The sequence below is a fragment of the Bidens hawaiensis genome, unplaced genomic scaffold (assembly GCF_021521415.1).
Source record: "Bidens hawaiensis isolate Kalapana, Puna unplaced genomic scaffold, B.hawaiensis_p1.1 tig00021501_1, whole genome shotgun sequence".
Taxonomy (NCBI): Eukaryota; Viridiplantae; Streptophyta; class Magnoliopsida; order Asterales; family Asteraceae; genus Bidens; species Bidens hawaiensis.
In genome coordinates this window covers 289,887-313,476 of record NW_027493338.1, presented here as the reverse complement: position 1 = coordinate 313,476, position 23,590 = coordinate 289,887, and the positions used below count along the sequence as shown (strand labels likewise).

Genomic DNA, 23,590 nt, shown 5'->3' with positions numbered 1-23,590 from the left:
AAATGTTATTAAGTTGTAATACAAATGAGAGGGGTAGTGTTGACTTTGTTAACTGTTTGACTTGTTTCTATTAATCAGTTTATAATAAACTGCATATCGTTTGGATAGATTCAATAAATATATGCTTTAAAATTTGGTATTAAAAATACTAATATGTTGAATGTTTTTTGCTTCATTTACTGAATGGTTGAAATTATTTGTACTTAGATTGTTTGATACACATAGAAAACGAACATAAGATATGGAGATGATAAAATAAGAAATTAAAAAAACTATTATACAATATGTCACAAGTGATCCGATAAATAGACAAAATTTGAGTAACGTGTTGTAAATTGTCGTCGCATCGCACGGGTTTTCCACTAGTTATACATATATTTATTTATAAACCGAGCTAGCCTTGCATGGGCTTATTATATATAAACCTAAAGTAATAGATGGTTACCAGTATAATCATCATCGATCAATTCGTATAAGCAAATAATTAAAAATACCTTAAGTTCTTAACGTATTTTCTAATTCTAGCCGAAATCAAACATAATATGTTTCCCACTTGCAGTTAGATCGTCAAGTAGCTCGTGATTTGATATTCGCTAAAAAAGTTATGGCATGTAGGCAGTAAACAAACAAATTGTTCAAGAACTGTCCGGCAGAAAGTTCTTTATGTTTGCTTATTTAGTTAAGCTAACGAATTATAGGTAAAGTCACTTTCAAATTTTTTATTTGAGTCTGTGAACAAATTTTATGAAGCCGGTATCAAACATTTATGTTAGTTTGTAGATGTGGACAATAGGGCACAGTCACACAGTCCAAATTCTAGGTAAGGTCACTTTCGAATCTCTTATGTGCAGAGATACCAACACGACATTCGAGAAATGTGACATTCATTTCATTTAATTAATATATTTGTAAGTGAAAAAATAGCCCAAATTTGATTTTGGTTACTAACTAAAACTAAACGAACCAAAAAATTATCCGAATAAACCGAAAAAGTTAACCGATTGGTTAATTTGGTTGAAACTAATAACCAAACTGAACCGTGCACACCCGTTGGTCAAAGGCAGTGCCTGTTTGGTTACACATCTTAATGGCCCGTGGAGCCTCCTAATTATTAAGTTTTGGAAACATGCTGAATCATTTAGAGATTACCTCTCGAGTAGTCAGACCTCTTATTGATTCAATATTTACCGCCAAACAACCCCAAAGATTTTTGTAACTTGTTACAATTAGACAAATACCAAGAAATAAACACATAGCTTAAAGATTGAAATATCCAAAATCGTACGTAACACTTATATACCGGATATCGGTACTTAATACACAAAATAAAACTACCAAATACCAACAAAAAAAATGCTGGTACTAATACTGATAGTGAAAATATCCAATGCCAAATTTGAGAAAAACTTGAATGGAATAATGTATTGTATATATCGATTCAATATCGATTATGGTACTGGTATTTTGACATTGATGGTCACCGGCTGACCTGTGATCATGGACAGCTAGCATTGATGGTAACCCGCGATCAACCCCAACTTCTGTAAAACATCAACCCGTAGTTGATTTATGTTAACTCAATTTGCATAAAATTAAATATAATTACACTTCAACTTAGGTCAGTGGTCTTGAATTCATATTAGCCATAAATGCATTTCAGGAATAGAAAACCGTTTTTTTCATAAAGTTCAGCACTTTCAATTTTATTTTATTTAGGAATACACACTTTTAATATTATTAACCATATTATATTTAAAACTTTTCAGTTAGTATACTAATTAACTCTTTTTAATAATATATTACCGGGAAAAAGTGACCCGGTAACCGAATTGTTTAAAGTTCGGGTCAAGTAATTAGCTTTTCGGGTTTAGATCTAAAATGAGAAAAATGTTTTTTTTTTCTTTTAACTAAATATTGTCAAAGTTCATCATGTAGCTAAAAAACATTATCAAAAATTAACCATCGTTTGACAAATATGATACTAGAATGTCGAGGACGCCCACGTTGGCGCTCCCTCTCGGCGGGAGGAATTCCTTTCCACAGATTCTCGTGGCATGTATCAGTTTCAGCGAACGTGGAATCACGATGCAATGACCATTGCGGGAGGTATACTGACGGACCCTCATGATGCTGGGAAGTGGATACTTCAGGCCCACGGACAACAGTACTGGGCCCCTCTTGATCCGCCGTGTGCGGAGGGGAATGAGGAGGCGAAGAGATGAGAGGCTCTTTAGAGGCATCATCGAGCACACCTTTACCAAGAGGAGTGTCCTCTATGGTAATGGGGTCCTCAGTGGCCTTTGATGGAGATGTAGGCGGAGTTGTCTCTCCGCGACCAGATGACTCCTTGACATGTTCCTCCGAGAAACCTACAAAACACTCTACTCCCTCAAAAGGATGTATTACTAAGAAAAATAATCAAAGCGTGCAATTATCAAAAATCTCACTAGGTTTAATAGATGTTGGTGCAAGCTGCTGGATGCAGTCCCACAATTTCATTATCTTGCGTTTTTTGGGAATAGAAGGTTTGGACGATTTCGATTTGCCCTTCCCAGCAAACTTAGGGGCATCCGCATCCGCACCCTGATGTTCATCCTCATCAGTTGCAACTTCAATAATGTCTTTCCCCGCATCCGCATCTTTGATAGTACATGGGTTATGCTTTCGTTTGCGGGTTAGACCTGTAATTGCATGCATGATACTCTCGGCGTCAGTAGTATCAACAGATAACTCTTCTTCTTCTTCACGGGGTGATGACTCCTCCCTAGAAGAAAGAAGCACTATCACCCCGCTAGAAGTGAGTGCAGTTAATGGACAATGTTTTAGAATTCCCTCACCTTTAGATAACATTTCCTCGCCTCTCGCAAACATAGCCTCGGACACCATGGGTTCCGGGCTCAAGACGGTGGAAAACAAGAAATTGTTGCGGGTACGCTCGAGGAAGGGCAGATCTTTGGGGTCTATGGGGCGACACACAATGAGCCCTCCCACGCGATCCAAAAGTGTGCTTAGAATGGATCCTTCACCTGCACAATCAACGAGTTAGTACCTAAACAGATTGTTAGTAAAATGAAAGCAAACTCACTTTTGTCAGAATTGTCGTAATATGGCTCCAAATCCGGAGAAGGCCATAAACGACTCATGCTGGCGCATATCAACGCCCCTTCGTGTATCGCACGCATAGGAGTGAGCGCTTGAGTCAATGTCTTGAACCACGGAAGGTCCACCTGGATGGTAGCGCGGACCTCCGGCGGATTTTCGGCGAACTTGCGATAGGTCATCTCGAAAGAGACAACGTCCTCCCGAATCCAAAAGAATTTGGACTTCCACTCATGTAAACTACGATACCATTCGGGACCGATAGGACCTTTTCCGGTGGTCGCCCAGCTATACCATCTACCGCGACCGGATATTTTGTAGAAAACGGCGAATCTGCTAACTGTAGGTTACATGTTGTGGGCGTGACAGCAGAATTCGAAGTGCCGAATCCTCATAAGTCCAAACGGATGGCCCTGTGACAAGTGAATGTCGAATGATGTGAGGACGTTTTCGACGAACTTCGTAAACGGAAATCTAAGATTCCCGGTGGTAAAGTCCTCCGCATGCACGACCATTTTCTTCGCCGGAGGCTGGGAAGCAATAGATCCGACAACGGGATACTCCGGTTCCCACTCCGGTGCTAGGCCAAACAAGTTGACAATATCTTTAAAGTCCCTCCTCTTCCAATTAAAAACAACGATGTCAATAGAAGAGGTGTTCTTCTTTTCTCCAACCACCGCTTCAGGAAGGAACGAATACTAGTAAGTGTTGGTAAACTTAGATCTGGAGATTCGAGAACACAATCGGAAAAAGAGAGAAATTGGGAAGAGATAAGGATGAAAAGAAGATGGAAACACCCTATTTATACACATCGGAATTAATGTGATGGATGGGTTGCCAGCGAAGAGAGAAAATGTGGCCCAATCAAAGGGTGACATGTCAGGCGGGAAAGACGAAAAAACAAAAAGGATTGCAGAAAGACGTCATACACGTCTTGTCAACTTCCCTGTGGTAGTTTCTTTTTTCCGCCACGTCACTGCTTCCTTCCCACTTGCAAAATTCAAATATCTCAAAAGAAAATATCATAGGTATAAAATAATACAAGATTCACAAAATGACAAAAATACTTCTTTTAGAAGGACAAAAATGACAAAATTCAAAATTTCAAATTTTAGACTGAAATGGTAAAAGCAGCAAAGCACATGGACGAAAATCATCATTAACTCTTTTTAATAATATATTTAGCTTCTTGTACTATATAGTAGCTTTTTAAATCAACTAAGGTTCTCCTGGTCTACTCTACTCTTTCACTTCACCTTAGGCTGAGGGGTGCGGAGCGCGAGAAGGGGCGCGAAAGCCCTTCCGCTCGCGCCCCGGGGCGCGAGCACCACACCACCGAGGCGCGAGAGGGGCGCGAGAGGGGCGCGAGCACGCAGACCAAGGCAGGCGCAAGGGGGATCACGCCTGAAAAAGGGCGTAAAGTGGCTTGGGAATTCGTGCATAGCCGTTGGGTGTGGATAAATAGAGCCGTTGGCTCTTTAAAGTTTATTAAAAAAAAAAAACTTTTTCTCTATATAAACCAATATCAACCCAATACCACATATCACATACCAATATCATATACCATCAACCCATTTTAACCATATCAAACACAACTTCAATCTCCAAACTCATATATAATATCCCAAAACCAATTTTTTTTTTTAAAATAATGTCGTCGTACTCGTCTGATTCCGACTCCTCCGAAGAGGATGATTTGCTTCTTCATGTAGGGGGGTTTTGACCGCAACCGTGGTCAATCTCTTGCAAAATCAAGCCCATCAACCCCGACTCCCGAGGGTTAGAGCACCACCTCGTGATCGTGATCGATCGGGTGCTAACGATACTTTGATGAGGCATTATTTTAGCCCTCAACCGGTATACGCGGAGTCGGATTTTCGAACTCGTTTTCGAATGAGCAGGCAATTGTTCACGCGTATAGCGAGTGATTTAGAGGCACGGTATCCCTTTTTTCAACAAAGGGAGGATGCTAGGGGTCTTCCCGGTTTTACCCCTCTTCAAAAATGCACGGCTGCTATCCGTCAATTAGCGTACGGCATCTCGTCGGACGCTTTGGATGAGTATTTACAGATGTCGAAAAGGGTTGCACGTGAATCCCTTCATTTTTTCTGCCAAGGTAAAAAACATTAATTTTACTTTTTATTAAATATTTATTACATTTTGTAATATATATTGTACGTAGGAGTCATATCGACTTACGCTCGGAGATATCTGCGTAAACCTACAACGTATGACATCCAACGCATATATGAGGTGCACGCAGAAAAACATGGTTTTCCTGGGATGCTAGGTAGCATCGATTGTACGCATGTTGGATGGGCTATGTGTCCAACGGCCTGGCGAGGTCAGTTCCACCGTGGTGATCATGAAGGGCCGACCCTCATACTTGAGGAGGCGGTGTCACAGGATCTTTGGTTTTGGCATGCTTTTTTTGGTGTTGCTGGGTCAAATAACGACCTTAATGTTATCGATCAGTCACATTTGATCAACGACCTTATCGACGGGGTTGAACCACCTCAATCTTTTCTTGCAAATGAAGAACTCTTCAAGTACGGGTACTATCTGGTCGATGGTATTTACAACGAATGGGCTGTGTTAGTTCAAGCTTTTACAGATCCAGTCGCCGACAAACGGAAGTATTTTACGAAGAAGCAAGAGTCTGCTAGAAAAGATATTGAAAGAGCTTTTGGAGCTATAAAAAAACAATATTATGTTCTGGCGAACCCGATACGTTATTGGACTCGGGAGAGGATAATGGACGTCGTCTACACGTGTCTTATCCTACACAACATGACGTTAGAAGACGAGGGCAAAGCTATATGCCAAAACTACCAAGGTGACATTCCGCCACAACCGTCCACAATCAGTGATCAACAAAAACTTCATAACATAGCAAATATCAAGAGCCGTGAGATACACGGGGATCTTCGACATGAGTTGGTTGAACATTTGTGGGCGAGGCGACCAGATGATCTTGTATTAGATTAGTTTTATTATTAAATATTATTGTTTGTTTAATTTTTAGTATGTTTTTTTTTATTATGAATTTTCAAAAAAATGTGTGTTTTTTTAAATAATTTTTGAGTTTTTTTAATAATACGTTTTTTTAATACATTTATAAAAAAATAAAAAAAAAACCGCTCGCGCCCCTCGCGCCCCTCCACACCATGTCCCGGGGCGCGAGCACCACTACCAACACCCATCTTATCAAGTTTCTCTCTCTGCCACACGTCACAATATTATTGGCTGGCGCCCCCACTCGCGCCTAGAGGTGGTCAAAAAAACCGGTTACGGAACCGGTTTGGCCGGTTTAACCGAAAACCGGTTTTTTAAAAACCGGTTTTTTTAAAAACCGGTTTGACCGGTTTACGTAACCGGTTTACGTATCGGTTATAAGTTTTGGACCCAAAACCGGTTTTATAACCGGTTATAAAAAAAACCGGTTTTTTTTAATAACCGGTTATTAAAAAACCGGTTAACCGGTTTTTAAAATAACCGGTTATTACCGTTATAAAAAAAACCGGTTAACCGGTTTTTTAATAACCGGTTAACCGGTTTAACCGGTTTTCGAACGTTACCAAACGGCCTTATAGCCGTTTTTTTTGTGTTTTTGACCGTTTTTTAGCCGTTTTTTTTTTGTTTTTTTACCATTTTACCCCCACAAACATCTATATATAGTTTAGGTTGGGTATTGGTTAGATCACACTTGATTATACAACTCCAAAAGCTCTAAACGTTTATTTCATACGCGATTATACAACTCCAAACGCTCTTCTTTCGTAGTCGTTTATTTCATACTCGAGTATACCACTCTTAATTCGTAGTCGATTATCATGGCCTCCCAAAGTGCTGCTTCATCGGTCAACATGGGTGCCTCGAACACGGGAGAAACCGTCGTTCGGGTCATCCCCACGAAACGAAACCAAGATATTTGGCAACATTTCGACCTATGCGAAATGTCTAACGGAACCCAAAAAGCTAGATGCAAACATTGTTTGAAGTTTTATAACAAAGAAGCAAACTCCAGTTTAAGAGCTCATGTAGAAAAGCCCTCTTGCAAGGTCTTGAAGGACGAATCCGGAAGTAGTTCGCAGCCGGAGATGACGAATCAAGGAACGGTGTTTACGTACGACCTTGAAGCGGTACGTCAACAGTTTGGCAACTTTGTGATTCAACAATCACTTCCTTTCAACCACTTCGACAACCCTCAATTCACGCAGATGATGCAAACGTATGTTCAACCACGCTACCAACACGTAAGTCGTTCGACCCTTAGAAGAGATATGCTTAAAGCATGGAAAAACGCTAAATCCGAACTAATTTCATACTTTTCAAACTTACAAACTGGTGTGAACTTAACCACGGATGTGTGGTCGGTACCTAATGGTTCGCCCGACTCATACATTTGTGTGACGGCTCATTGGGTTGACCCCCGGTCGTGGCAAATGATGAAACGAACCGTTGCGTTTCAATTGTTTGATTACCCGCACACGGGTAGAAATATTTTTAAACTCTTGGATAAAGTCATTCGACAATACAAGATTGAAGATAAAATCTTTTCAATATCGTTTGATAACGCGTCCAACAATACGGCCGCGGTTGGCCATTTAAAATTAAAGTATAAACCTATCTGTGATGGAGCGTTTTTTCATAGCCGATGCATTGCACATATTATCAACTTGGCCGTGCAAGATGGGTTAAACGTGATCGAAACGCAAAGAAACAATTTTAAAAGAATGTTACGAGATGTTTTTAGCAACAATTCAACATTTTCAAGATACAAAAAATTTTGTGAAGAAGCTAACTGTCAATGGTTGGGGCCTAACTGGGATTGTCCAACAAGATGGAACTCGACTTGTGAAATGTTTGAGAAAGCCATCCAACAAAAACAATCGTTAATTGCGTTTCATCAAATTTTGTCAAATAGGGGTAAATGTGCACCGTACGATCCTAGAAACTGGTTATTGATTGAGATCGTTACGGAGGTTCTTCAAATTTTTAAATCTTGCACAAGTAGTTTATCCGGGGTTTACTATCCAACAAGCCCCATTGCTTTACCAAAAATTGCTGTCATGTGCACAAAGTTGAGTGACCTTCATTGTAGGGGTGCACCTTATTTTGATATGGGTGTAAAAATGAAAGAAAAATTTAAAAAATATTTTCAAGAACTACCCGCTGTTTTGACCTGTGCTGCTGCGTTAAACCCTTGCATCAATGTTGGTGGTGTTGAAGCTTTAATAGAAAAAATTTGTGATGAGCTAGGGTTAAACGACGATCAAAACCCCTATTATAGCCAAACTTTAAAGAATGATTTCAACACCACCTTGGCAAACATGTATGATGTTTACCTTACAAGATACGGGTCGTCTTCCCAAATTCATGACTCGTTAAGAGCTGTTGCCCAATCCCAATCCCAAACCGACCTTGAAATGGGGATGTACTACATGATTTGGGAAGACGCCGGTAAACGTCAAAGGGTAAACACCCCAAGCAGTGAACTTGGAAGGTATGGTGGTACCAACTTTGTGAAACACATGACTCCGGATGAATTTAGAAGTCTTGATTTGCTGGCTTGGTGGAGAGGTAAGGAGGATGAGTTTCCGATCCTCGCCGCCATGGCCAAAGATTTACTAACGGTCCAAGCTTCCACGGTAGCTTCGGAGTCTGCTTTTTCTGTTTCTGGCAGGGTTATATCGATTAGGAGGACTCGACTCACTCCACCAGCTGTAGAGATGTCGATTTGCTACAAGGATTACTTGGACTCTTTAGACAGGGCACAACATCAACGCTCACTCGAGGGGGAAATGGACTATGAGGCGGCCTTGTATGAAGACGAGGTCAATCAAGGACACACTCAACCAATGACCGATGAAGAAGCCGCGTACGACGATTACCTAAGGAATAGCTCGGGATCGGGTAGCGAAGAAAATGAGTAACAAACATCAACTTGTTAATGTAATCGTGTCTAAACATTCTTTAATGTTTGTATTTTTGAGTTACGAATATGCGATAACGATTTAATGTTTGTATTTTTAATGTAAAAGCTATAAATGAAAGTTATGTGTTTTTAATCTTCCAAGCAAAGAATGCTAACAACGAAACCCTAAACCCTAAAGCAAAAAAAAAAAAAAAAAAAAAAAAAAAAAAAAAAAAAAAAACCGGTTAACCGGTTAGACCGGTTTTTAAAAACCGGTTATAAAAAAACCGGTTTAATAACCGGTTCTAACCGGTTTCTAAACCGGTCCAAACCGGTTTGGCCGGTTTGAGTTTTCAGCAATAATAACCGGTTAATAACCGGTCCGGTTATTAACCGAACCGGTTTTTTTCTGGATAAAAAAAACCGGTCCGGTTAAAAACCGAACCGGTTTTTTCAAAAAAACCGATTTGTGCACCTCTACTCGCGCCCCCTCTCGCGCCCCCCACACCCCTCAGCCTTATTGTAAAGCAACTTTCAAACTGCTTCACTTTCATTAACGTGTAAAAGAAAGAAAAAGACTTCACCCAGTGTCAATGCTCAGTCACTTTCAAGCTTTAACCATAAACACTCAAGATAAATTTAACCCTTCTTCAACTACTTCACTAACTCCCTTTAAATCATCTTCTTTATCTTCACTTATATTATTACTTTTACTTACTTTTTACTTCATATTTTTCGAAGAAACCAAACCATCTTCAACAGGAAGGTAAAACCTCATTACTTTTGTTTTAACTTCAAGACATGTGTTAATTGTTTAGGATCATTTCACTTTAAACTTAATATTTACTATGTTGAGAATTAAGTAAAGCTGATTTGTGTATTTGGTTTTACATATTACACATTTTGAGTAGCCATGGTTCTAAAGAGTAAAGAATTTGTCTTAAAAGAAGCTTGGTACATGTAGGGGTGTTTGTCAGGTTCTTTAATTTTCGGATTTTTTTGGGTTCTTGGGTTCGGGTGGTATAGAGGTAGGGTAATAAAAAGACCCAAATACCCTTAATTATCACCTGTGGGTTAGAAGACAACCCCTAATATACCAACCGCGGAACAAATGGATCACCCGCATAACTCAATAAAGGAAGAACGATGATATGTCCTAGAGACTATGCTCGAGAAGACCTAGACGCCCCTATGAGTCACCCGCAGGGAAGTATCATCACTCGCAAAGATGGCCTGAATGTGACGTCATAGGACAACTGTAATTAACCAAATACCTTCTAGAAAGATGTACCAAGATCCTTTCTTGAAGAATACGTGGCCCATTAGCCAATGAATGGAGGACAATTGGCTAGGCTGTTATAACCGTGCACATGGTCAGGGTTATTTCGTCCTATTATAGAGAGACACGTGTCTAGGTTGTTATAACCATGCACATAGGACGTATAGCTCAACCTATTGTATAATGGCACGTGCCCAGGCGGTTATGAGGCAACTTTTAAAAAGGGACAGCTGGCCCAATCATATTCCCACATCCTTCGGCTATAAATACCATCACAATCTCCATGAGGTATTCATTCACTCCCAACTATATACTCTAAATACTTAAGTGTAACAGTATAAGTAACCGAAAACAAAAACCGTAACGAAGTAACAGAATATAATTTATACTATGAGTGACAGAAAACAAAAACCGTACTACGAAGTAACGGAACATAATTAATACTATGAGTGAAAGAAACCAGAAACCGTACCTTAATTTAGCAAGGCAAAGTAACACAATGGCAACGTCCTTAAACTGTATTAACACCTACACTTTAGTCATCTTGATTAGGATTTACCGTGATCCAATTCGTTTGTTGATTGATGTTCCGGCGACGAATACTTTATACTTAAACATATATATATTTTACTATTGTTTAGAATTCATAATTACTTAGTAACTTGCAATAACTTTTAACAATACCAATTATTTTTGTTGCTAGTTAGACAAGTTGGCTTAAAAGAAAACTAGAAAATATGTTTTTATGGGTTTGATGACTTTAACAGTAATAAATAATAGATACTTTATTGAATAAAGGTTACATGATTTATTGATTATTATATTTGAACATGTATGCATGAAACCAAACTGAGTTTTCATCTAAAATTATATATAGGTTACTTAGCTTATGCAGTACCAACTTCATTACTTCTTTGTAATACAATCACATGAATTATCATGTTGTATTCATCGTAATTTACTCTTAAGCTGCTTGTCAACTTTACATATTAATTATGTATAAGCATTAATCAAAGGGCTCCATATGTGCCGAACAGAAGAAAAACTGGACAAAAACATTCTTATACATATATCGATAATCGGTTTTTCGTGTGGTATGTTTGGTTAGTCGCCGGAAACGAATCAAAAGTCAGTGGCCAAATTCAAAGATAACATATTAAAACTCATAACATGGTTATTACCTCAATATATATAAATATATATAGCCGAACCGAACGTATCAAAGATCGAGCAAGAGCGGTGAGAGAATACGGATGCGTGATGGCGGCCAAAAAGCGGAACGCGACGTCAAACGGTGAGCAATAGTGACAGTACGCAACGACCGTAGTGGCTTGACAAGCGGCTGCGGCGGAAGAAGATGGTGGCGGTAGAGGTTATGGTATGGGTCTTTGAACGGGGACGATGGGTGGCGTGAGTGATTTAGGGTTTTCCAAAGAAAATGGTTCAATGTATGATATATAAAGGAATAATAATAAAGACCACAAGTTTCGGTTTAATCGTTTAACTTTGAGATTAGGATATAATCATTAGTTATGGATACGTAGATGACTAGATGATGTGCATGTCTCAAATTTGGTTTTTAAGAAACAGCAACTATGGTCCTTAGTTTATTTCCATATTTACACAACAAACCTTTTACTTTATTATTTGTTTTAACTAACCCCTGAACTCATAACTACTATTACTAAGTTATATATTAAAATAATATATATATGAAAACATTAGGTTATTTACCATTAACGTTCTACCAGTTTAACAAGACGCTAATACTTTTAATTATTTCCGTACTCGACAAATATTATTTTATTGTTTAAGAAAATTTCGAGTATTACAGTTCATTTAGTAAATAAACGAACTTCCCGCCAAACTTGAACAGTTCACCGAGCGTTCGGTTCGTTTACAGGCCTACCTGGGTGGCTTTTATATTCTATAATATTGTTTTTGTAATTATGCATTTCCGAACACTTGTTAGTCATATCTTTCTGAGATCTTTTCATGTGCATACTGCAGTTGCTTGGTTGCTCCATATTCTTAACTGCAGTTTGATGTTGCAGGTGTCATAATCATTGACTTTTGGATGTATGATAAGAGGGGACGCTGTGTTTATCAGCAAAGGACATGTGTTTTTTTCTGGAATATTGAACTTGGTCTAGTAACTTCGTATGATTTAAGTCGTCTTATGTTGGTAGCGTGACTTCGTATGTTTTTTTTCACTCGTGTTTGTTCTATGGTGGATTTATGTGTCATTTTCATTTGGAAATTCGAATGTTTTTAATCCAAGTAAAGCTTTAGCAATTTATGTCCAAGATTGAAGAGTGTGTCCAAATCGAGCCAAGTTCATGCTATTAAGCGACCCCTGAATAAAATCAAGCCTTGTGGAGCTTTATATTCACTTGACCATAGGCTTGAACCGAGCTTATGCTTCAGGATATTCTAATCAAGCTTGAGTAATGTGAGACTCGGGCTCGGCTTGTTTACACCCCTATTTGCCACCTACATATTTACTGAATGTAATTCAAGTAATACACCACAAAAAAGTTTTGAATGGGTTAGCCTTAAAGAGTTGGTGAGAAGAACATTATCTGTACAAATTCTCAAATAAAAGATAAATGTAATTTCTTTTTCTCAAAAGACATAATATATAACTTAGTTAAAAGATAAAGTGACTTAACTCACTTATTACATATATTACATAAAGTTACTCTTAAGAACATTCATAGTACTTTCTTATTCATTATGGGTATTGGTACCAAGATTTTACCATTTCAATATTTGGAGCTTACGGGTACCGGTTTTCAATGTATTAACTTAGAAAACAAAGAAAACGCATTATAGGAAACCAAATAATTAATATTATTCTTACCATACTAAATGAACTTACTAAAATACTTTCACTTATACCCTTCAACTTTCTCAATAACACGTTTAAAGATTAACTTTCAATAAATATCATGTGTTAATTGGCGAGCATATAATACACTATGTCATGTAAACCTAAAAACACCATGATAAGAATATAAAACACCATGGCATGTATACTCCAGTTTGTTTTAAAAGCACTCTTTACATAAATTAAAAAAAATACAAATTCTATACTCATGTTAAAGATAAAAAATATTTATTTTTATGATGATCAATTTTTATATATTAATTTATGAAATATTTATGGACTTTTAGGATGATGGGAAAAAATGTATGTGACTTATATGTATTTATACCCCTCCCAAACTCATCTCAACTTTTCAATTCTAAAATCAATTCTTTATAGGATTTTAAACCTTTATATTTTAACCCTACACTACATACATATATATGTAATAAAATAAGTAATTTGTGTCAGTTTATTCGGGTATATAATCAAGTGAACATGCTTTATCTTATCGGGAAAAATAATCGTGTGTTACAAATCCATATCCATCGCAAAACCCGCAAAATAAAAAAAATAAAGAAAAAATCAACAACAATTTCAACATGTTCAATACCTTAATGGAATGAGTATTGCCACAAACTTTTCATGTTTTCTCATCAGGTTTGGAATTTATTACCATCCCTAGAGATGGCAAGTCCGAAAATTGGGGGGGGGGAACTAGAAACTTTAAAGATTTGAACTATTTATTATTTTTCTAGAACTATGAAAAATGGAAATATGAAAAATGAAAATAGATGAATCGTGGGAGAAAAAAAACAAAACCTTTTGTAGTTTGAAATTATAATATAACCTATGTTAACAAGAGAAATCTAACTATATCCATGACCTTTATTTAGTTGTCGGTGCTGTATAATTTATTATTAAATAAGTTGATGGTAAACTAACATTTTTAAGGGTTAGATGTTTTTTTCCATAAAGGGTTGGACATCTTTTAACATGTATAATGTGCATACTAGAAAATAAATAACATAAAATATAAAACAAATAAATTCATTTTTAAACTTTTCATGTTGTAAGCAACCCGTCAAATCGTTTAGTTACACCATATCTGTACTCGAAAGATATAAAATAATCTCCAGATTCGTTACAGTTAATCATAAACCAGTCATCATTCCACCACCACACAAAATGCCAGAAAGCGCAAGCATGATAATATGACTGTTATGGGCAAGCATGCAAAAACCCGAATTCTAAAACGCCTATGGACAGGACGTGTCACATTTACTGTCGAGCGTGTTCGGGTATCAACCGTTGAAGTAGGTCTGGAGTTGCATGAGCAATTTCTGTAAAAAAAACAAAAAAAAGGTAAATTTTATTTTCATGACTACAAAAAATATAGAGGCAATTTCATATATACACTTACAGTTATTGAAAATATCATATATACCCATGCAAAACTAAAAATATCATATACGCCCTTGCAAAGTTATAAATATATCATATATACCCAACTCATTAAAAAATTAAAAAAATGACCATATTACTCTAGTTTAATTAGATGCGATAAAAGGTTTATAATGTAGACCATTCGATGCGAAAAATCTTGGAATAGTTTGCAATTTTGAAAAAGTGACGAGAGACGATATGGTTGCAATTAACGGTGTGAAAAGTTTATTAAAATTAAAATAATAACATAGGGTATAAACATATTATATAATTGGAAGGGGTAGAATGATCTATTCGTTAAAAATGAGCATATATGAAAGTTTTTTTTTGGAAATGAACGATAAAATGGTCATTTATTAAATCATTATTAATAAATAGGGGTATATATGATACTATAACTATTTTATAAGGACATATATGATATTTTAGTTACATTGTAAGGGCATATATGATATTTAAGTTGTTTGTAAGGGCATATATGAAATTAATACAAAATATAATCCAGGAATTTGTACAATATGCAAAACCAGTTGTACCTTGTGATGTGAAGTTGAATAAAGCAGGAAGTGGTTTGCCATCTGGCAGAGTTGTGGTTGGGTCTCTTAACTCATCAAAGAATGGGTGAGTGCAAGCTTCCAACTGCATAATAAAATGTATAAACATAAACTAAGTATTTGTTTGATTATTGTAAGAATTATAATTTGCAATATAAAAAATAATAAGTGTTCGCTTACAGCGCTGCATCGCAGTTTTGGCGAGTATTGTAGCATTCGTGATACAAGATCGATTGCTTCTGATGGCATGTGCTTTTGAAATATCTGAAACCGAAATCCAAAAGTAAATTTCTTGAATAATCTACAAAGTTATTCGGTATAAGCAACTGTAATTAAACAAGTTGTGAAATAGGGTGGGTTGGATAGCAGGTCAGGTTGGCTTGAACCTATGCAGTTAGTGTCGGCGATATACCAGTTGGATATCAGTGATATATTGGTTATTGGTCCCCAAACAAAATATCGTTTCATATATCAGTCAAAATACCGGTACTGATATTATCGGCGATATGGACAGATATTTAACCACGATATTTTGGATACTTTGGTTGATTTGAACTCGGAGGAAGATTTCATGGCTAACGATTAGATTAGATCAAATTTCAAGTATTGACACTCGTGAAAATTTTGACTTTTGATATTACTACTAATATTATATATGTTTACGTTTTTATACATGTATATCATAAACAAAATATATAAACTTTGCATGATATTGAAATTAACGATATCCCACCATGATAAATGATATATCGGTCCTTGCCCGATATACGACTTTTGTTTCAATAATAATAACAATGGCTGACATAAAAGGTGTTTCAGTAATAGTAACTTAGTAAGTCATTTGTGAACAAACGGATGAGATTGACATTTGACACCTCTAAATCAAAATTTGTGAGTTAAATCGATTTTGCTTCCTAAGGTTTGACAAAAATAACCGTTTTCTCCAAAAGATTATAAACATTAATTTACCTCCAAAAGTTTTATAAGTTGTTTCAATTTTAGTGCCAAAAAATTGAAGATTTTGGACTGAAATTCAAACAGATAATGAAAGTTTTGGAGAAAAATGGTTATGTATGTCAAACCACATGGAACAAAATCGAATTTAACTCAAACATAAATTATTAAAAAAACCTTGGAATGAATATGAACAAACCTTGTGCCATGGATGAGCCTTGATCTGTGGGAACTTAAAGTCTGTGTAATGAGGATTCATGCATTTTATTTCCTCACGTGTCGGTGTTCCCAAAATCTAAAAAACAAAAAATATTTTTGTTAGAACGACATTCAGATATAAAAAAACTCGATAAACAAAATAAGATAAACATGTCGAGATTATGTACCTTGATTATCTCCACAAGTTGATCTACACCACTTTCACCGGGGAAAAGAGGCTGCATTTAGAAATATCATAAATAATTAAATATAATTATAATATACAACATAAATTTTTTTTAGTAAAATCTAAAACATTCAATAATTAAGTACCAACCTGCCCAAGAAGAAGTTCAGCTAAAACACAACCAGCAGACCACATATCAATCGCATTGGTGTATTCTGTCGCTCCAAATATCAACTCGGGAGCTCTATAATATCTTGAACAAATATATGAAATATTTGGTTCCCCTGGTACCTGCAATCACACACAAAATACAAATATTAACACTCAGGTCTCAAATGTGGGAGTGTGAATGAGCCATGCTGCTCACACGCTACTCAAGATCGAATCAATAAAAAGCTCAAAATGAGCCAAAAGCCTAATCGAGCTCGAGCCGATCCCGACCCTCAAACAAAGCTCATTTAGTTATCGAGCCTGCGCTCGAGCCTTGTATGAGAAGATCGTTTGCTCGAGCCTTGTATGAGCAGCAGATCGTTTAGGCTCGTCAAGCCTTAACGAGTCTAGTGTATTTTTTTTTTATTTTAACTTTTTGAACTTCAATGTATTTATTTCACCCTGCGCAACCGAGCTTGCTGAGCTTTGGCCCGTTTATGATTTTTCTCAAAATAGAAAAATAATTAAAAATGTATACAATAAATAATTAATAGGGGCAATTTCATATATACCCCTACAAACTTTGAAAAATAATAAACAAGCCAAGCTCGAATTAAAAATTTTTAAAAAAACGATTAACAAGCCGTGCCCAAGCTTTAAAAAAAGAGTTCAAAACGAGCCAAACTCGAGTCCGAGTCCTTGTAAATCAAAACGGGCCGAGCTCGGACTCGGCTCGTTCACATCTCTACTCAATTGCATAAAAAATTCAATTATAGAAAGTTAGAAACTTACCAACATCTTTGCACTTCCAAAATCACATAGTTTTAGCTGCTGAGTTCGTGGATTAACCTGCACTCGACAATTTCATTAAGTCATTCACATATTAATATTTAATACACCACACACATGGTCGATTTTAAGTAAGTTATTAGATCTTACCAATAAATTGTGTGGCTTGATATCACGATGGCATACACCAATTACATTGTGAATGTAATTAAGCCCGCGACATATTTGATACGTGTACAATTTTACATATAGCATAGGCACGTGCTGGTTCATCTTAACATAGTTCCTTGACACCCTGTAGACGGTTTCAGGTACATATTCCAAGACAACGTTCAAGTAAACTTCGTTTCTGTCGGTTGTTGAATAGAAACAGTTTTTCATTGGAACAACGTTCGGATGGTCTAGCAAACGCATGATTTGAAGTTCTCGGTTCTTGTATCGTTTGTCTTGTAAAACCTTCTTTATAGCAACAGATTCACCTGTTTCAAGGCATTTTGCCTAAAAAAACAAAAAAATTGTTATATAGTTAGCACTGATATACAATTATACATGTATATATATATATAGGGTAAGGATCCTAAGAGAACCTTTTGAAAATTGAGAATTTTGAGAACCATTTTAGACCACTAAAAAAACCTCTAAAAAACATTTATATTTCATTCCAGTTTAATATATTAAAAAAAAAACTTCGTATTATACACATGTGTATAATTTCATTTAATCTCTAATTACATAATGTACACATATGTACATTATCATTTACCTTAAATTGTACATATGTGTATAAAAAAAACATGTATGTACATATATGTACATACTATACATATATGTATAATTTAGCTAAACCGAGACGGTTTTTTTTTATGAAATCAGGATGATAAATAAGAATTTTGGTTTTTTTACATTTTTTATTTTTGCGCTTTTTTTTGTTTTATGATTTTTTTTATTTTTGCGTTTTTGTGGTCCAAAATGGTTCTCAAGGTTCTCAATTTCAAAATAGTTCTCATATGATATATATATACACATATGTGTGTGTGTGTGTGTTTAAAATGATGAAAATCAAATGCTAATTACCTGAAAGACCACACCAAATGAACCAGTACCAACAACACGCTCTGCCATGTAAGAGAATGTCTGGATCACAATGTATTATACATGTCAGAAATACATCTTTATATAGTTACTATAAAAACCGAAAGTAAAACAATTATTACCTGCTTTGGTTTACCATTTCGACCACCTATTGAAGTCACGAGTACTTGACCTGCTTCAGTACTATTACCATTTACAAGAGTCGCCTCAAAATCCTGCATTTGAAAAACCATACATAAGTATCAAAACATTTCACGATACGTATATAAACTATAATCTTACGATTAAGATATGGTAATAGTTAAATGAAATTATCACCTTGTCATCAGAAATATCTTCTTTAATTTTCATTCCATGCATTTCTTTGTGCAGATTTTCAAAGTCATATTTTCCAAGTTTAGCAGCAGCGTTGGACGTGCTTACAGACATCTTCGGAGCCCTGGCAGTCCCGGGCTGACTGTCGAATTCTTCTTTTACCCTTTTAAAGCTTGAATCTCCATTCTACAAAACCAACAAAGTTAAATTACATATAAAAAAATACACATTATATAAAACAGGTTTTTAGTGTTTTAAAAGATTGCTTGTGACACAGGTTCTTGTAAACAAAATAATGATGTTGATAATTATTAAAATAAAAAAAACATAGAAATCTAGGCAATCATAAGATATTGACATGTTCATAAACAAAATAATGATGTTGGTGATTATTAAAATGCTAATCAATTATTACTATTATTATAGATATATAGCCAGATATATCAAACAACAGCTCAATCAAAGTCAAATAATACATAATAAACAAATAACTTTTTCCTCAAAAAATTATTTAAATATGAACTAATACATGGATCAATCACCAGCAAATATTCATAAAATTATGTAGCATCAGGACTACCAAATATAATCAAAACATTATTGTAAATAAGCATTTTTTTTACCAAATACCGCGGTACTGGTACTCATTTTCATGTTTTCGGTATCGGTATTTTCAATGAATCGGAACCGAACCGAAAAACTCAGTATGGTATATGGGATATGGTTTCACTCATTTTTGCTATTTTTTCATTTTTTGGGACTGTACCGGTACCAAATATACACGAGACAAACATTATCGTAAATACAGGTAAGCATTTGTTACCAAATCCTGGTACCAGTACTTGTTTTTCATGTTATCGGTTTCGGTATTCTCAATGATACCGTAACCAAACCAAAAAAATCAGTATGGTATTTCGAATATGTTTTCACTCGTTCTCGGTATTTTTCAATTTTTGGGACCATACCACTACCAACCGAACGTCTTTCATGTTTTCGGTATCAGTACCATTCAATTTCGATATTTTCAATTGAACCAATACCGGTATCGAACTGAAAAAATCGGTACGTTATTCACTTTATAGTTTAACTCATTTTCATTATCTGTATTTTTCGGTAGCATACCGGTGCCAACCGAACACAATCGGCACCTGTATTCATTTTTTCATTTTTCAAGTTTTCGGTGTCGTTACCATTCCGTTTCGATATTTTCCATGGTACCAAAACCGATACCGATCAAAATTTCATATATGCATTCACTCATTTTCGGTATTTACAGTACCGGTACCAACCGAATGAACACAATCGGCACCGGTACTTATTTTACACATTTTCGGTATCGGTACCGTTCGGTTTCGGTATTTTCAATCGTACCGATACCGAATCAAACATTTTGAAAGCATATTAACAAAACATATAAATATACATACATATACATATACATATACATATACATATACATATATACACACACACGCAATTAGCAATCGAACACAAACTCAATCACAATAACATTTATCACATCAAATTAAATCAAATAAAATAATAATAAGAAAGCTTACGGTGGCATCAGAAACGGATGTACGGCCAGAGGCAATACTCTTCAATCTACGCATCACATTCATCGTGCTCAACAAACAATAATATCTCGCCTCTCTTTGTTTTGGTTTTCAAATTATCTCTCTACAATGGAATGCAATAATAATATTAATAAAATGGAGGAGGAAACTGCGACACGACACGCAATCAATCCTCCTCCATCTTTATATTTTCTCTTTCTCTAAATACAATTTTGCTTATTATTGCTTTCTTTCTCTCTCTAAAACATCAAAACAAACATTAAATAACGTCTTTCTCTCTCTATATCTACACTCCTTTCTGTTTTTTTCTGGTCAATGGTCAAACTTTAAAAATAACACAATCATTCATTATTTTTTGAATTGTTTCCTACACCAGTCAAACTTTTATTATCGGCCGTCGGATCTTTGTTAGGTGTGAGTTGATCTACATATGGAAATGAAAGGTGGTTTGAATGCTAAAAACATTATTTTGAATACAAAGTTTATAAAGTTAAAATTATACCAAACCCAATACATCTAAGGGGTGTACTTGACAGCGTGAAACGGTTCGTTGCGGTTAGGCTAAAACTAAACCGAAAACTAGTACTTCGGTTTTTGGATTTTAAAATCGTTCGCTTTCAGTTTTTTCGGTTTTTACCATTTGAGCATTGGAAACTTTAAGCCAAAAAGAAAGTTTGTCGAAAATAATGAATCTCGAAAGAAAATAATTTTGTTAATTGTTAACTAATAGACTATTATACATTTGGCCAAAGGTATCTGAGTTACATATATAGAGAAAAGATGGAATACAATAATTCCTTAACGTACAATAGGTACGCGAATACCCTATATTCACGAAATCGATCCATGAAATCACATCCCAACATCTCGGAATCGTCAATACATATCCAATTAATCATTGGTTCACCGAAAAAAACAGTTTTGGATTGTTAATCGATCATTTTTTTACTTTTTTTCACGAAAACCGTTTTTGAGCGATTTTTTTAGCGTTTTAGGTTTTTGGCTAAGCGTTTTAGAACTTTTTGCCTTTGAACGTTTTTGTTTATGCCTTTGAGTGTCTCGCCTACCTATTGTACGTTAAGCAATTATTGTATAGTAACTTCACCCTACACACACGCGCGCACGCACACACACACACATATATATATATTAAATTCTTATAAATTACTTCAAATAAAAACTAATAATAAAAATCTAGAAATTTGGTTCGGTTCGTGTTCTTCGGTTTTTGTTACATGGAAATCCAAAACCGAACAATTAGTTCGGCTTTTACAAAAACAGAAAATTAAACCGTCAGTTTTTGTTTCGGTTCGGTTTTTTGGATTTTTTTTAATTTCTTGCACACCCCTAATATTATCTATCATAGCATAAAGCTAAACAGTCACGTAATATATACTAATAATCATGCAACGGATATGATAAATCACGCAACTTATAAAAATAGTTATGTAAAATGTTTTCATAATCACGCGTGTACATAATCACGCAAATTATAGTGTCATACAACACATTTGAGTCTTTTTATTTGAGTTGTGTAACGATTATGCAATAGGCCAAGAAGCTTAGTTAGTGGTTAATTGGTAAAAATGGGTTCTTGATTTTGCTCATTTAGAACTTATCTTTTCAAAATTTACCGTTGTTTGTAAATAGTATTGTTGAACATATTGTACAAATCAGTTTTAATGGTTTAAAGTGTTTAATCATTCATGTTTTGTTTAAATTTAAAATGTTTTAACTCCCTATACAAGTAGAATATGTGATATTTGTATCGTGGACTCGTGGTAAGTAAAAACATCTAAATTTGGCCAAAAAGGTGTGCCACATTAGTGGCCTAATGTATTAAAGAGACGGACGGATGTTGGTTAACATAAAGTACCGGCACGTCATTATTACGTAGGTGAAGAGACATTAACTAAAACAAGCATTATGACGGGGTGTAGTTAATCAAGGTATTAAAAAAATGATTGGTTAAAATATATAGAGGCAGACCCCACATATTTGTGCCCTCTTGGACGTTAAATGTTTGCCTAAGAAGAGGGGAAATAAATGGGGTGTGGTGGGGGGGGGGGGTATAGTCTTTGTGCTAAGGTGGAACCCACTAAGGCATAAAAACGTCCTTTTTAAGACCATACTAGACAATGTTCCATTTCGGTTGTAGGTGTAACCAACCCGCTATTAAAGATATGGCAGAAATAAATAATAGAAAAAAAGCTCCAGTATAAAGATCTTCATTAGTTCGTAAACCGATTGTATACCACCATTGATAAACACCAGAATAGGCGATATTCACTGGCCCAGGAGCACCCCCTCAAGTAAAAGCTTCTACAGTGTGACATCTGACCCGATCCGACCCGACCCAGGTACCCGTTTCTCTGACCCGATCTCTTTCTTTTATGATTTAATATATATTTATACTTATATTTTACTTTTAATAATAATAATATATATTTTCCTTCCCGCCTCTTTCTCTCTCTTTCTTTCCGCCGTCCCGTCCCTCTCCTTCTCTCTTTCCGCCTTCTTTTCCCTCTTGTCGCCGTCCCGCCCTTACGCCTTGTTTCCCTCTTTTTCTTCTAACTCTTTGCTTGTCCTTTGTTCCTTTCCGCCTAAGGTTGTCTGCGCAGCTCCACGCGCCAGACCCCTTACAAGGAATCCTGCGTGAAGACCACCTGTTTCAGCGATACGCGAGACGAACTCTTCTCGCAGCGCGCTAAGAATTGTAATTCTTCTCGCAGCGCGCTAAGAACGGTAGTTCTTCCCGCGACGCGCTAAGGATTTGTAGTTCTTCCCGCAGCGCGCTAAGGATCGTAGTTCATCCCTCGACGCGCGAAGAATTATAGTTCTTCCCGCGGCGCGCTAGGAATTTTAGTTCCTCCCGCGGCGCGCTAAGAAATGTGATTCTTCCCGCGGCGCGCTTAGAAATGGTAGTTCTTTCCGCGACGCGTTAAGGTTGTTTCTGTCTGCCTTCGCGCTCGCGCTCTCTTGACCTTTTGTGTCAGCCCTCTCGCGCTAAACCCTTTTGAGTTTTCTTCTGTTTAATCTAGCCGTTGCTTTTGAGTTGTCTTATCTTTTGAGCTGTTGACCTAATCTGCTTTATGTCTGAAAAGTTACTTTCGGCGCAGCATGCGCGCCAACCCCATTGGTTGGCAGATAAAGTGACTGACAAT

The 23,590-nt window shown here is 36.2% G+C and overlaps 1 protein-coding gene across 1 annotated transcript; it reads right to left on the bottom strand.

Annotated features, from left to right (window-relative positions):
• Positions 1-14,200: 14,200 nt before the first annotated feature.
• LOC143563611 (shaggy-related protein kinase eta-like) lies at positions 14,201-20,479 on the bottom strand. The gene is made up of 12 exons (XM_077051109.1): positions 20,409-20,479; positions 18,853-19,035; positions 18,657-18,749; positions 18,517-18,576; positions 17,593-17,940; positions 17,446-17,502; positions 16,654-16,794; positions 16,505-16,555; positions 16,318-16,413; positions 15,345-15,428; positions 15,147-15,249; positions 14,201-14,507 (listed from the first exon to the last, which is right to left on the bottom strand). Exons 1-12 carry the CDS (start codon positions 20,469-20,471, stop codon positions 14,446-14,448), a joined length of 1,341 nt encoding a protein of 446 aa, XP_076907224.1. The 5' UTR covers positions 20,472-20,479; the 3' UTR covers positions 14,201-14,445.
• Positions 20,480-23,590: the final 3,111 nt, after the last annotated feature.